The sequence below is a fragment of the Mugil cephalus genome, chromosome 20, assembly GCF_022458985.1.
Source record: "Mugil cephalus isolate CIBA_MC_2020 chromosome 20, CIBA_Mcephalus_1.1, whole genome shotgun sequence".
In the NCBI taxonomy this organism is placed as follows: domain Eukaryota; kingdom Metazoa; phylum Chordata; class Actinopteri; order Mugiliformes; family Mugilidae; genus Mugil; species Mugil cephalus.
This window is the reverse complement of record NC_061789.1, coordinates 19,740,037-19,755,195: the sequence shown is the minus strand read 5'-3', so window position 1 is coordinate 19,755,195 and position 15,159 is coordinate 19,740,037. Positions and strand designations below refer to the sequence as shown.

The following is a 15,159-nucleotide window of genomic DNA, read 5'->3' as shown; positions in this document are numbered from 1 at the left end:
AAATGTCTTTCCGACTAAATGATTTTTTTTTTTTTTTTTTGCACGTGGGAAAGTTGCCATGGAGACAGGAATCCCCCACCACCACCGCCACCACCATCCCACTACCCCAAGCCCCTCCTCTCATTTTTTTTCCTCTCAACAGTCCACAGCATTAAAGCTGTGCTAACTGGTGCGTTGTCACATGTGTGTGTGTGAGCACACGGTTGAGGTGTGTGTGTTTCGCTCTTCTTGAACAGTTAACACTGTCAGTACTGTGCAGGTGCCCTGTGATGAGCGTGTCTATATATGGAGCTATCCTCCTCCACTTCTGTCTCTACTTCTGCATACATCGTGCATGCAGCTATCTCCTCTTCTCCAGGTTTTCCCATTTGCGCTCTCCTCCTTCGCTGGCACTCTCCCTCTCCCCATCCTCCTTCATTTGTTTAATCCTCTCCCACTCCCCCTTCTCTGTCATTCCCTTGCACATCCCTTGCACGTCTCCCTCCTCGCTCCGCTTTCTGCTGAAACACATGGTTTCCCCCTCTCGCTTTAACTAGGGATAATAACCACATGACAAATAATATGAGTGATATAAAAATAAAGGGAGACCAAACAGAAGTAGGAGGAGGGAAAGTACACAGGGCAGGCAGTCGTGCTCCACTTTGCATTTAGGCAAAATGCGGCCACAATAAAGAATTCATGACAAAGTGGCTGAATAATTGCACATGACTTAATGCACAGCAGAAAATCAGAGAGCTTGATGATAAAAGAAGGTCAGGCAGCCACTGACCAGGTAGTGTCTTACCTTGCCTCTAACTTCTAAATATAGACTACGTACATCTGAAAGGCCCAGGGCTATGCATTTTATATAGAACACACTGCCTGGCATGTGTGACAGTAGCTTCTCCACCTCCTCTGCCTCCCAACCCAGTGCATTAAAAGAAGTCAGAAACACGAGGCTGGATGATAACATATCCTTTATTTCCATAATCATTGCTTCAGCCACACGGTTACTTACACATTCAGTGACATCCTGTGACCTGGTACAGCTGTCCTGACTGAAACAATCGCCCTGACTGAACCTCATCACTCAAATTCTCAGCATTAACCAATAAAAAAGTAAACCTCTTGAATAAATTATATAAAAAAAAAACAATTGAAAATCCCCCCAAAAGAATACCAATTTGAGAAAGATAAGTACAGCATAAACAATGTTATTTCATCATTGCTGTTTTTGACCACAGAGATTAACAATTGCTAGGTCTCCATTTAGTCATCATTAGTAGTATTAGTATCAAGTTCATTGTCAGATTTTGCTTAAAGCATCACTTATATAATTTTCATTGCATCAAGTTGACATCATTCATGTTAATATAAGCATGCAAACATGTTTCCCCATGACCATTCAGAACTGCACAAACAAGAGAAGACGGCGAGAGAGAGAGGGGGATAGAGAGGAGGGGGGAAGGAGGAAGGGCAGGTCGTCATACGCGGAAAGAACGAAAGAAAGAGGGCAAGATGGGGGGATGCGAGAAAGCTGAGGCAGTGAGGAGGTCGGAGAGGGAGAGAAAAATAGAAAGGGAAATGGATAGGTGAGAGGGAGGTGGGGGGTAGAGTTGTAGCAGAGGTAAGGATGGCTGGAGGAGCAAAGGAGAGAATGAGTAATCAGGCAGTAATCAGCCAGACAGAAACAGAGAGGGGAGGAGGAGGGGGTGGTGGACAGTAGGTGGAAGAGAATCAGGGAATGTGCTGGTTCCACTATGAGTTCTGTAATCTATCACAAGGCAGTAACACAAGGACTAAATAGGGTAGACACAAGCAGAGAGAGAGAGAGAGGCTGTGAAAGAAGGAGAATTATGGGGCCTCAACACCAATGGATCAATACCATATCTACTTATACAAGCTGATCAATATTCCCCCATCTCACAAACCACACAGAATCCTTGCAGGTGCTGTACGATGCAGAAATTGTAACCTCTTGCTTACCTGCCTTCCTTGATCCAAAGGTAAAGAGAAAGACACTAGATCCCCCCACACAAACACTTCTGTGAGAGAAGTGTGTGAGCGGGAGACGGCAACAGTAGCAATACAAGTAGCTGTAGTGAGGAGTTGAACTGTTTTGCTGAGGTTACAGTAGTAGTAGCGGTGACAGACATGGCTTTATAAGTCTGTATTGGTTCACACAGGATGTGCAGAACATTCAGGCTCTTGTTCTCACAGCACCTCTTCCCTGCTGACTTGCTTTTAGGGGATCTAAATTTGTCATAATCTGTTGACTATAATAAGCAAGCCTCAGATTTTTTTTCTCATATTTTTGTGTTCCTTCTCATAAATATAATCAAAACACACCCAACTCTTAAAATTTTCAGTCACTGCGCCATCTGATTTTTCCCTCGGACGTACGGTACACAAATTACTGAAAGAAGTACACGATCAACAGAGTTACTTACATCAGGCAAAGTGTTAGAGTGGAGGGCTGAATGATTGGCAGCTGATTTCAGAGACGACATAGACAATACAAACTAATGTCTATGATAGACAGTGTTTCCCCACCTAGTGCAATGAGGCACGTACAGTACACACACACGCATTCTCACGCTCGCACACACGCAAAATGGCTCCTTGTAAAGACACGAGACAGAAGACACGTTTGGCTCTGAGATGAGCTTTTCAGTCTGTGGATGGGATGCGGTCTGTTTTGGGGAGTGACGAAGGCGAAGACAGAAAAAGGATGGGGAGGCGGTGGGCACGGAAACGTGTCACACACAAGGTCACAGTGACACACAGGCATACACACACACACAGACGCGCACGAATACAAAACAAACACGCCCACAAACACAGAAACACACACTAATAAAAGCAACACGGATGTGTGTGTCCTTCTAAAGTCTTGTCAGGGACATGATATGGACCTGAAGATAACAATTCTATCAGATGGAGCTTGACAATGACTTCTTCAAAGAACTAAATATAGATGATAGAAAAATAAAATAGAGTGACAATATCCTTTCCTGTGGGATGCATCCTCCAGCGAGTACGATCCAAACGGATGTTGGTCCAATCCTTAACGTAGGCTTTGTTGAGCACATTTAGTCCTACGTTAGAAAAAGTCTGGCGGTTTGGCCTGAAAGCCGGAGACAATCAAACAGTTCATGTCTCTCTGAAGCTCAAACCACGCAAAACATGGCATGAATAAACCGCTTTCCTGATGTGCCGAATGTTTTGTGTGTCACACAAATGACAGAGCAAAATAAGAAGGAAGAAACCAATGAGCACCATGAGGACCGTGACAAAAAGAAAAGAGGGACACATTGCAAGTTACGTTACATGCTTAGACCGATAAGTCTGTCCACATTTTTCACTCCTCTGACATCAATAAAGACCACTGGACGGTTTGTTGTCTTTCCTCTGGGGAAAATAAGCGAGTTAACTCTGAAACCAGAGGGTACAAACCCTGGAGAAGGCATCCAAAATGGCCAGGAGAATCCACCATGGATGTTTTGTCCTGCTAAGTACTACATGAGAAGTTTTCTTAGAGTACAGCATATACTGCACACCAATGTTGCAAAGAAAAATATTGACATATGGATTTTCTTCTTTAATAGTCTATACAAGGGTATGAACCTTTGGTCCTGGTTGAAATGACCATTCTATGATGGCTCTCTTTTTTCTTTGTCTTTTTTTGTTTTGTTTTCAAGAAAGAAAAGTTGGTCACATCACACTCCTTCTAGATGAAATACTACACTACTCTGAAGCACACATGAACTACGCACATACTACAAACTTCTGTATTTGTGTGTGTGTGGGAGAGTGTGTGAGTTTCCTTCCTAGACTCCAAATTTACACCTGATATCAGTCATACAGTACCATTTAGTGTCCACATGTGTGAATGTGTAGTCTGACGCTCATAGTGTAGTTTGTGATGGATGTAGTTTTTTTTTTTTTTTTATTTCCCCCCCGGCTCAGTAAAGACAGCACATGAGTCGGAGGATTCATTAGCAGGAGCGAAACAGCACTAGCAGTCGGACACTAGCAGTGTCTCCGCGTCTCTCTTTCTTTGATGGAGAGAATTATTCACAGATGAGCGGAAAGAAAGAAAAGTCTGGAGCTGTAGAGATGATAATGACCTGAGGAAAGAGGGAATAAGGGAAAAGAGGCAGATTAAGCAAGAGAGACAGTCAGGGGGGTCGGGAGAGAATATATAAACAGCATGCAGTACTGTAAATTTGTATGGAGGAGGGGGAGATGCATTACATAACCCATAACATCTAGATTATACAGATGCTTCTGCCTTAGAGCTTCTGCATCTGACAGATCCACAGCCTCCACTTTATCACACACTCACAGATAGGTCATGCTTTTTAAGACTTCACTAGTATTCCTGCAGAAATCCAAGTGAAAAGCATCAGCTACACTGTACGTGGACATGCTTCAGTATAGAGTGCCTATATTCTATGAGCAGAATTCACTGGGTTGTTGGATAGTTTGTGGGATCATGATACAAATTACAAAACACTGATTACTGGAAAATAATGCTTAAGGTCACGTCGCAGAAGGAACAAAATTCTCACAGTTTTAATCGGAATGGGGGCTGTCCACCACGATATGCGGCTTAGGGGATGATGTTGGTGCAGGCTTAGACACAAATGTACCAATCGCTTTTTCCTGTAAGAAAGAGGACAGTTTGCTTGTGTTACTGTATTTGTGCAACGTTATACATTCATTTCAAATAACAGTAAATAAAATTATTCACAGTTGTTGCAGGTGATAGGATGTCCGCTTTTAGTTTTTTAAGTAAAGCCTAGGAAATGATACCATCCCTGCCACTCCCTCTACTCCTATCACTGCTTATGCAAAGTCACTGTTATTCTTATTAATGTTAATCATCATATGATAAGAATTATTTTTTATGATCGTACTGTGGAAGTGGAACACGGCATGGCGTGTTTCTTCTCAGGACACATGGATGCACAGGCACACATTATCGCACACTCATTACCTCCACAAGCTGATGCCAGTGCTCTATTGGTTTGCGTGGATTGGCCAGCATGGCCGCCCAGTGCTCCCTCCCCGGACCGTCGGCTTCACTGCCCACACGACACATCCCTATAACCTCGTTATGACCGATGCTGAAACGCAGCAAGGGATGGAGGGATGAAAGCAAGGACAAGGGAGACAGAGAGAGAGAACCAGACAGTCAAATGGAAGGGGGTGGAGAGGGATATTAGGAAAGCAGAGGGAGAGGAAAAGAGAGAGACGGGGCTTGTGAGAAACAGAGAGAGAGTCTCATTTATCAAACTCGAGTGCTGGGAAAAGAGTACACTGGTTGAGGAAGGATATTGAATAGCAGCTCAAAACTACGCACAGCCTTGTATCAAAGCGTGATGTCAGTGGGGGAGCAGGCACGAGCGCAAACATACAAAAGCACACACCTATAGAGACGCCACATGGAGGGCAGACTACATAAAAGGAGGCGGCGCATTAAGACTCAGACACCAGCCAAATGTTGCTGCAAGACAGACAAACAACGGCAGGGTTACGCTCCTTCCCTCGTCATTAGCATAAATCATGATTATTCATGAGGTGCCCGTCTATGTAAAACAGGGAGCATCCACCAGGAGGCTGACTCACGAGGGGGCCCTTGTTCAACACAATCCAGATGTGACAACCCACACTCAACGTCATGCTGCATGCCGGAAACACACTCAGCTTTCACCACACTACACTGTGAGGATCAGTTTATTCTTAAGACTCCAGGAGCATGTTACAGCATAATAACACATCAGCTGACTCACCAGTCATAGTCCATCACTGCAATGATGATGGATACGCTCTCTATGTTTTCGTTGGGAATGTCAAAGACCAGCGCCTCATTGTACGTGGGATTCAGCGTGTTCTTCTTAATCGAGGTCTTCCTCTTTTTTAGCCTTCTCCCGTCACATATCAGAGAGGCCTTCACGTATGGGTCTGAAGCAGAGAGAGACAGAGACAGATGGAAGATGGGCAGGGAAAAAATGGAGTAGCGGAAAAAAGAGGAAGAGGGAGGATGAGAAGCAGTGAAGAAGAGAGAGGAAGAAAGACAGGAAGACAGAGTGGGGGGGAAGCAGAAAAAATAAGATAAGGGGGGACTCCAGTGAATGTTGTTAGGTATTATGTTCACAGGTATCGGCATCTGTAACACGTAAAAGGCACGAAAATCAAGTCACCTTGGCAAAGCTGGATTAAGAACACAAAGGGAGAAAAGCAGCACAGGTTGAATCACTTCAGTTATCCATTCAACATGTGCAGCACTGACGGCAGCCAAGGAAAACACACACACATACACACATACACACACACACACACACACGTCTCGGTTTTTATCCTGCGTTTCGGGAGCTGCAATCAGCTAGTCAATACGAGCACATAGTCATTATCATTTGAAAATGCATTCAACCTGTGAGGGTTGCAGTTCCAATCATCAAATCTTAAAATAAAGGATAACTATTGAATAAAAATACTTCATGATGTAATATAGTATTGATATTAGCATCGATCACTGAGACTACATTTCTTTAAGTCTTGATTTCTCCAGACATTATTGTTCTAATGACGTCGGGAGCTCACATTTCTTGCAATAAATCCTTTTTACTGATTGCTGTGTTTGAAACAACCAAACATGATACCTTCAGGTAATACATTTATATTGTATAAACTCTGTTTCTTGAAGTACCCCTCTCTTGTTTAGAAACAATCAATGTACAGGAACGACTTAGCGACGACTTGAAGTACTTATCTTTCACATGCTTTGTCTACTTCTGTTTCAGTTAGAGATTAATAAAGTTTTTAGAAATTTCTTCCTGATAACATTTGTATGCAAACTTGTTTGTTTCACTTGCAAGTGGTGAAAATCCAAATGCATCACGTCGTATCACGTAACTTTAGTGTATTCTCGTCTATAGAGGCTGCTGCTTCACGATTTGTTGCTAAATGGCAGAAAAAGTTTCTATTTTTTTTGAAAGGAACTGCCATCCAGTTCACCAGTGCATACCATTTATTATGCTGTATGTTTGTCCAGTTACCTGTCAGAATCAGAAACCTAAAAGAAAGCAACATACACCACCACTGCCAGTTAGACCATATTAACGTTGCCGTATTCTTCTTGTACACGTGTTTCCATTCAGGCTGCAGGCTCACAGCAGCATGGTGTGTGTGAGTGCATTAATCCTTTACCTGAGAAGCCAGTCAGGTCCATGGCTTTGAGGTTGGTGGCCTTGATGATTGTGGCTGTGAGCCTGCCTGCAGTGGGCAGGTAACACAGCGAGAAATTAAGCTCCCCGAGATCAGCCTTCTCCTGTAGGTCACCAGATAAACACAAACAAGGATCAGGAATAGAGCAGCGACGCTGGAATCAGAAAAAGAGGCAGCTAAAACAGTAACAGACAGATATCCATTGGTTCACTGTGATTGTTGTGTTGTGCCCTGAAAAGAGCTGCATCTGTGACTGGCGGGTGGGGGGGGTGCTTAAGCAGAGGGGAAGTGCCGTCACTATAAATGAGTCATATGCCAATCTGTCCTGAAGTGGAGGAAAGTGTTAAGTAGGGGGCGACGATTCTTGGTGCTTTTTATATGTCTACCTCCACTCCGATATGATCTTCTCGCTGCCTGTGGTCTCAGTGGCACCACAGTAATGACACCAGTGGTATTCAGGTCACATTGTAGTGTGATGACTCCTTAGTGGCTTTAAGCCTCACTAATCAATACTCAAAGTGAAATACTGAAATATACTGATGTGCTGATGCCTTAAACTTATTTAATAAATTAAATGCCCATGCCAAAAAAAATGTTTAAGACTTTGCTCTTTCTAATTTGCTAATAGCACTCTATGAATATTTCATATAAATCTACTTGGACACTGCCTAATGTTTGGATGTGGCTACCAGTGCCTTTCCAGTAATCTATCTGGACTCTCCTGAGCTGTTTTTCACATTACCAGACTCTGAATTAATCTTTACTGCAGGCAGTTTCCAGTCTGCACAATTTCTCTGCATCCATTCTATACAGTATAATCCTCTGACAAACAAGCAACGACACACACGCTTCTGTGCGTCTTATGAAAGCATAAAAGCATAGAGCGATTATAGTAACTTGAGTCAAATATGGAAATGAAAAGAAGAGTCTGAAGTTCATCTGAATTTGTCTTTTGAGAGCTACGGGAGTAGAAGCTGAAGTATAAGATAATCTTATATTATGTAAATTCTGAAAAAAAAAAATGGCCTTTGAACTTTTCCAGACACATGAACAGAGCTTTTTGAATCCTTAAGAGATGTAACCCTTCCTTTGAAACTACACTTTAAATGACCTTCAATAAATATACGTACATCCATAAAATTCACATAGATGTTAAGAGTTTCAAAGCGGTGTCCAAATATTGTTCAGTAGTTCATTCAGTTTATGTGGGACTTTTACGCTTCAGAAGTTACATTTGCTATAACAGTGTGAGGTTATTAGATACAGGGTACACTGGAATATTTTCACGTTCCCATTGGCTCTACACTGCCATGCGTATATATTTTTCACTTATTTTCTCTTACTTTCAGGCTGCGATTAAAAATAATTTTCACAATCGTTAACATATTTGTTTTTTAAATCTTTTTTTAATAGATATGAAACTATCATAGCTGTAGCTGGTAATTTCCAGCCCGAATTCTCCTCAAGGCTCATTCAAATTTCATCTAATCAGCGAACACCTCCTCCATGTGAAAGTGACTGCCATGGGTAATTTCTTACCGCAGTGCCCTCCACAATGTCCCTCCAGATGGGTTTGTCAGCGCTGCCTTCGCTGAAGTCCAGCAGGTTGTCTACCACTACCTGGCCTATCAGGTCGTGTCTGGAGAAGCGGTCGAAGTCATAAACAGAGAAATGCAGCTTCCTGGAATGTAGCTCATTCAGCGGCACGCCAAACTGAAATGTCTCGTTGAACACTGGATTTAAGGTCTTTCTATGGACCTGGGGGAGAGAGAGAGAGAGAGAATTTATGGAAACCTTTTACATCACAGCTTTTAAATTACTGTGGAAATATTTTGGTACATCTGCCGTGCCAACAAAATACTTAATGGGTATGTATAATTGTTTTATTACAGAGAATGAGGGGAGGGGGGGCTCATATAACACATTTCCCATATTTTCAGTGCTTTCAGTAAACAGGACACCACATATCAGTTTTTCTAAAATTTAAAATTGATTTGTAGCCTCAAAATACCTTAATGACAACGGCCATAATAAAATGTACTTATTGCACTAATGCAATATTAAATAGGTACTGTAAGTTAAAAAAAATAGTGCTTCCCTTACTTTTATATGTGTCTTTGAAGAGTATTCATACAAGAGGCATAATAATAATTAATATTCATAATCATATTTTTGGAATAACTACATAGTAATTACAAGACTTTTCCTTGAACACTGCCTTCTAGCCACAGACATGAGCCAAGGTATTATTAAGAAAGAAACAGCAGGCGGTTGTAATGCTCTTTTAAAATGCATCTGGAACACTCGGGAAAATCTTTTATCCTGCTGGCATGCAACATATTTTAATCTGCTTCAAAGTAAAATACATACTCAGCATACTTCACAAACACACAATGGGGTGTTTGTTGGTTTTCAGTTTTGGGATGCCGCTTTTTCAGGCCTCGTTTTTGCGTTCTCACATTTTTGCCTGCAACATTTCAGCCCCTGCAACCCAACCAGCTCCTCTGCAGTTTTACCCAACAGAAATGAGAAACATAAAAGGCACCGCTTCCTGTAAACCAAAGAGCAACCAGAGACTCATTGAGAATCCAAAAGCTTTGATTAACTGCTTGGAGGATGAATCATATTGTGCTGGAAGCAGCAAAACAGGCATGTAAATGTCATAGAGCTCTATTTTAAACTGATGTCCATTATTTCAGAAACAAGACATATCCGGACAAAGAACTGCATTACAGATGGTTTTGATTTATAGTGCAGTATACCTACTGTAAAGTCCTTGGGCAACATAATTAACCTTTAACATGGTGCCTGACATTGTTCCATTGCCAGAGGGAGAAAAATGAATTTCACCTTTTCTTTGGGGATCAAAGATCAAATCAAATCTGGAGGAATGAAATAAAGACCGAACATTACATTTAAAAGGAACCAGAATTTGTTCCTTTAAAACTCACTTCTCACATATAGATACATTTAATCCAAGTTATTTAATCATTTTAAATACAAGAACTCCGCCTGAAGGAAAAAAATGCCCAGAGCTTGTCATATTTTAGCACACTGAGGATGTCATTAATAAATTTGTTTCCAGCCTCATTCAAGCCCCAACACAAAATGTTTCTTTTTGTTGATTTACCGATGGGATTTAATTGCAGTGAAAGCATTTGATGTAAATGCTGTCATGCAATAAGGCATGTGATAATTAAAATGTGACACACTCCCGATTTTCCAAATCCAACTTTTGTGACTGCATGAGCGGGTCTGTCACTCCAGCTTATTAGCACTTGATGATTACTTGTTAGCTTTGGATTAAACATGCGGCGGATGGAGATGCGGTTTAGAAACCAGAAAACAGGTTTAGAGAACCAGAACATGAGCTCTTATATCTACTGATAGGTGATGTCTGTTTCTCTTTTGAAATGAGTTGGATGGTAAAAGCGTTGCAAAATGTGCGGTGTAAAAATTCAATGTTAATGAGAATGCGATTGAAATTAAACAATCACAGTGCAAACAAAAGAGGCGCCGTATTATGCAAATGACAGAAGCATTGATGCCTTTCAATGGCTGAAGGGGCTTTTGTGATGTGCAGGAGACAGTCACACAAAAGGGGAAACCAAAAAGGAGAAATCTCCAACTAGTACAGCTTCATTGTCATCGAAACCTTTACTCTCACACTTTCTCAGCTCTGTGCTCAATACTGACCCTTTAAAGCGTCAGAATATACAAAGGTGCTGGCGATATTTATGGATATAACAGTAAAACTACAACTCACATTTGTAAGGTTTATAAATCTAGAGCCTCTCCACTGAGAATAAATTAGAAGAGAGGAGGACTTTTTTGAGGGCTACGGGTACAGAACGTCCCAAAATGTACTCAAATATTGACTCGACTGTCCTCAAACACCAGAATAACACAAAGGAGTTGAGTAACAGTACTCTATAATAGACAGAAGCACATTATCCTAAATAAATTATGGCCCAGATTAGATTAGATTACATTAGCGAAACCATAATGATTCTCTGTGAGGACGGAGGGTCATCAGAGAAGCAGGAGACAGACAGAGAAAAAAAAAAAACAGAAAGTCTGACTTGATGTGTTCTTTGTGTATGTTTGTTTCTGATGCATTAAAGATGCTGCGTGCCACTGAAGATACAGGCGAGAGAGGTGGAAGCGGGAGGCACCTTCGTCTGGAATTTCTTTTTCCTGTCTGGCAGTAGGTAAATCTTCACATATGGATCAGAGAAGCCGTTGGCGTCTTTGGCTGGCAGGTCCAAAGCTTTCAGTATCTTCACCACCAACTGCTCCGTACTGAGACACACACGCAAACAAACAAACACACAAACCCCATTAGACTATTGAATAAAAAAGGCAAAAATGTCAGTGTATGCATGTTATTCGTGTCACCCTTGCAGCTGTATCGTGGTTGTACTCTCAGTACACAGATGACCAGCCAGTGCGACACTCCAAAGCTGAGATCATTTACAACATTTAACACTCTATCCTTAATTCTCCAGTCACATGCATCATATAGAGAATCTTGTCCACGAGAGAAGCTTAATCTAAATGTACTATGTGCCTCCTTGTGCGAACAATGGCAGCGTCACTGGTTTTGGACTGTTGGTCAGACCAGATGAGCTATTGGAAAGGTGTCACCTTTTTAAAAATATATTTCATAGACAATTAATCAAGGAAATAATAGAAGGCCAAATAGCAATGAAAAGTCATCAGCTGCAGCCTTGCGCAACAGATACAAAATCCAGACAATAAACAAATGCGTACTGTGCTGCTTCTCTATAGCAGTTAGAAAGTTGTGGATCCAGAAACAGTTCAACAACAAACATGTATCTAAAGGACTGTTCAAAAGAGAATCTTGACGTTTTTATTTAATCTTCGGGGATATCTTTTTAACATTTTATGCGACTGAAAAACATCTTGGGTTCAGGAGTGTCTCATCATAAAATCCAAAAATGAAAACAATATTCCGTTCAATTCCATTTTTTTTGGCATAGACATTTTAAAGGTACTATTTCAATGTAATAAAATAAACAAATCAAAACCCCCAGCAGCTTTGGTCCTAAAATAGCATTGTTGGTCCATATATATCAATAATCTGAGCACAGACTCAAATGCACATGCAAGCAGTGTGGCAGGACTCTAAGTCCTTCTTTGTCACGCACACAAATATATGCAAGCATGCAACACACACGAGCACGCTGACGCACATGCCTTTACATCTGAATGCGCAGTCACACAGACATGGCTGCGTCTCCCATTTATTATGTATTTAATTACCAAATGAAGATGAAGACGGCTCGGAGGCCTTTAATCAGACCTCGTTAGACTGTGTCTCCCTGTGTTAACCATTGTGTCAGCACTTCATTAGCTGCTTTGGGAGAACAGCGTGAACTTTGTGGATGGGGAAAGATCAGCCAGAAGTGACCCTTGCAGTTATCGTGTCTACTGTCCATGTGTACCAATCATGAATAAGATACGCTTGTTGACAATATAACCGTAGCCAATCCGGACATGTGTTTACCTCTGAATCACATCTAATTAAGGCAATCGGACAAACATGCCCAGTTCGCTATCACATCAAATCAAGGAGATGGTGTACAGGGCAAACTGCTGCAGTAAATCACATTTCCAGCCAGATAAATATTTTAACAAGAAACCTCAGACTAATTTAAATATGTATCTGATAATCATTTAATACAGTATGACTGGACAATATGTTTGTGGCAGAGAGTCTGCAATCGCCACGATAAATAAACCAGCCTGGTTCACAGCAATGCTTTGATGTGCAAATAATTAGAAATGACAGGAAGCAAAAAAAAAAAAACAACAACGATGAAGGACTTTTCCTGCATTTGTTGTTCTACACGAAGATATGGTTGCGGATTTTTCTGCACTCACGTGTCTTATTGCAGAACAAGACATAAGCCCGGAGCAAGGTTTTTTACACAATCCCAGAGGCATGCTGCAGAGAATATACCTATTAATGCTTGAGCAGAGAGTGAAATTCACGGCCTTATTCCTTGCAGACAATGCCCGAAAGCTAGCTGTTATTCCCACAGTGGAAATGTGTCAGCTTTTAATGGGATTGTCAATAGAAATGCGTTTCCCAGAGGATCTGAATAAGATTGACATTGTTGTTCTGACTGTTACGCTCCAAACAACTGGGTCTCACACATTAACATACAAATCTTATCACAGTTTCAGCACTAACACACCTCTGTGTGCGAGTGTGCGCGCATCAACACACCGGCCCACACTTGTTTTGCTACATGTCCGACTGAGCTTCTATACAGCAGTCACTTCCTTCACTTCCAGTTTAATGACAGGCAACTAAAGCGTGACATAAATTATCTCGTCACTTCACAAATGAGGAAAAGGGACACAAGAATAGTTTTCATCATTACCCTTCCCCTCCATCAAACTCCCATGCTAATTCTCTATATCCGTAGCTTTGACTATAACACAGCCTGGTGTTATTATGTGTTGACAGGGTTGCTGTTTAAAGTGGCTTTCCATATATAATTCATGACTGAAACGGCCCCTCGCTCCCTTTCTTTTCTGACCATCAGCACTTTCGCCCGTTGTAATGTTTCTACATGTCGGCGCAGGCAGAAATGGGGACTGCCAGCTGAGCCACAGATAGAGAGCAGCACGCTCCTCCCCATCAGCACCGACTTACACTCGATTCATGCACACACTCTCCCATCACCCGGTTGTCACAGCATGGCATCCACCAATTACGTGCTTAGACCCAAATCCTTCGGCGGAGGACATTCCACTGAAAGCAGTGAAATTAAAGTAACTACAGCAAATCCGGGCCACATGCCGCACAAGAAAACACGGATGCTGTTTTGCCATGTTTAATGCCACCACTCTCTTAATTTTCATTAATATTTCAGCATTATAAGCACAAACAAATGAGACCACAGCCGAGACAGCAGCTCTCGTGTTAGCAGTAACATAGCTGTGGGTTTTTTACTCTTTCTTTCCACTCAAACTCAATGCTCGCTGTCACAAACTCAATTTTCTCCTTGAGTTGGAGATTCGCTTTTGTGTGACTACTGGAGAGGACAAACACGTTGGAAGATATTTTCTCAAGGAGTAACCTCTCTGTGTTCTGTGCCATGAAGAAATCCTGTGTCTGCATGTGGCCCTCTGAGCACCGCTGATCAAAGTGGTGCAAAAGCAGACGCGTCAACATTTACCTGGTGAACAACAGCATTGAAGTCTTGTTTTTAAAGTTTATATTTCCCACATATTTTACTGCTGTCACACAAATCCACAGAATGCTGAATTTATTTACTGGTCAATCAACTCAGACAAAAAATATCTGAACAACTATCAAACTGACTGCAAATCACTCAAAAAATTTGGAATTTGTATTTGTTTTTCACACCAGCAATAACTATATACGTAGTGATGAAGTATGAGTGTTTCCTTGTTTTGATCCAAGAACAAGATTCCAGAAAGCAAATCTATAAGGGCTCTACATAAATGTAGCACATTTAGTCTAACTGGATGAAAACAGGACACTGACAGAGTGAGTAGGTTCTCCAGGAGAAAACTTTGTGACTTACTTAAAGGCATAGCGCAGGAGGAAGCTGATCTTGCCGCAGTTGTCGCCCGCTTTGCCTTCGCCCAGGTCACCTTTAGGTCTATAGAGCTCCGGTTTGATCTGCCCAATGCAGGTTACCTGCTCCTTCTCCTCACCGTGGAAATCAGGACTGGAGAGCTGGTGCGTCATGGGCTTGGGCCTAAACAGACACAGAAGAGCTCAGAGGGTGAATATTAAGTGAAAAACGCAGAACACACACATCCAGTTATACGCACACGAACAAAAAAAAAATTAAAAAGCTGCTGCTGTGCAACAGTGTGATTCAGCCGGTTAATCAGGGATGCAGTGGCGGGTAAACCGTTCAAATTGGGACTTTAAGCACA

The 15,159-nt window shown here is 41.8% G+C and overlaps 1 protein-coding gene across 1 annotated transcript in view; it reads right to left on the bottom strand.

Annotated features, from left to right (window-relative positions):
• Window positions 1–939: 939 nt before the first annotated feature.
• The window catches only part of syt3 (synaptotagmin III), a 29,033-nt gene continuing 14,813 nt past the window's right edge, over window positions 940–15,159 (bottom strand). The window contains exons 6-13 of the mRNA XM_047572396.1: window positions 14,799–14,975; window positions 11,388–11,514; window positions 8,752–8,970; window positions 7,195–7,315; window positions 5,778–5,949; window positions 4,982–5,111; window positions 4,554–4,647; window positions 940–4,109 (exon numbers count right to left, since the gene is read on the bottom strand). Coding sequence (XP_047428352.1) covers window positions 4,558–4,647; window positions 4,982–5,111; window positions 5,778–5,949; window positions 7,195–7,315; window positions 8,752–8,970; window positions 11,388–11,514; window positions 14,799–14,975 — 1,036 coding nt within the window. The 3' untranslated portion in view covers window positions 940–4,109; window positions 4,554–4,557. The remainder of the gene's footprint in view (window positions 4,110–4,553; window positions 4,648–4,981; window positions 5,112–5,777; window positions 5,950–7,194; window positions 7,316–8,751; window positions 8,971–11,387; window positions 11,515–14,798; window positions 14,976–15,159) is intronic.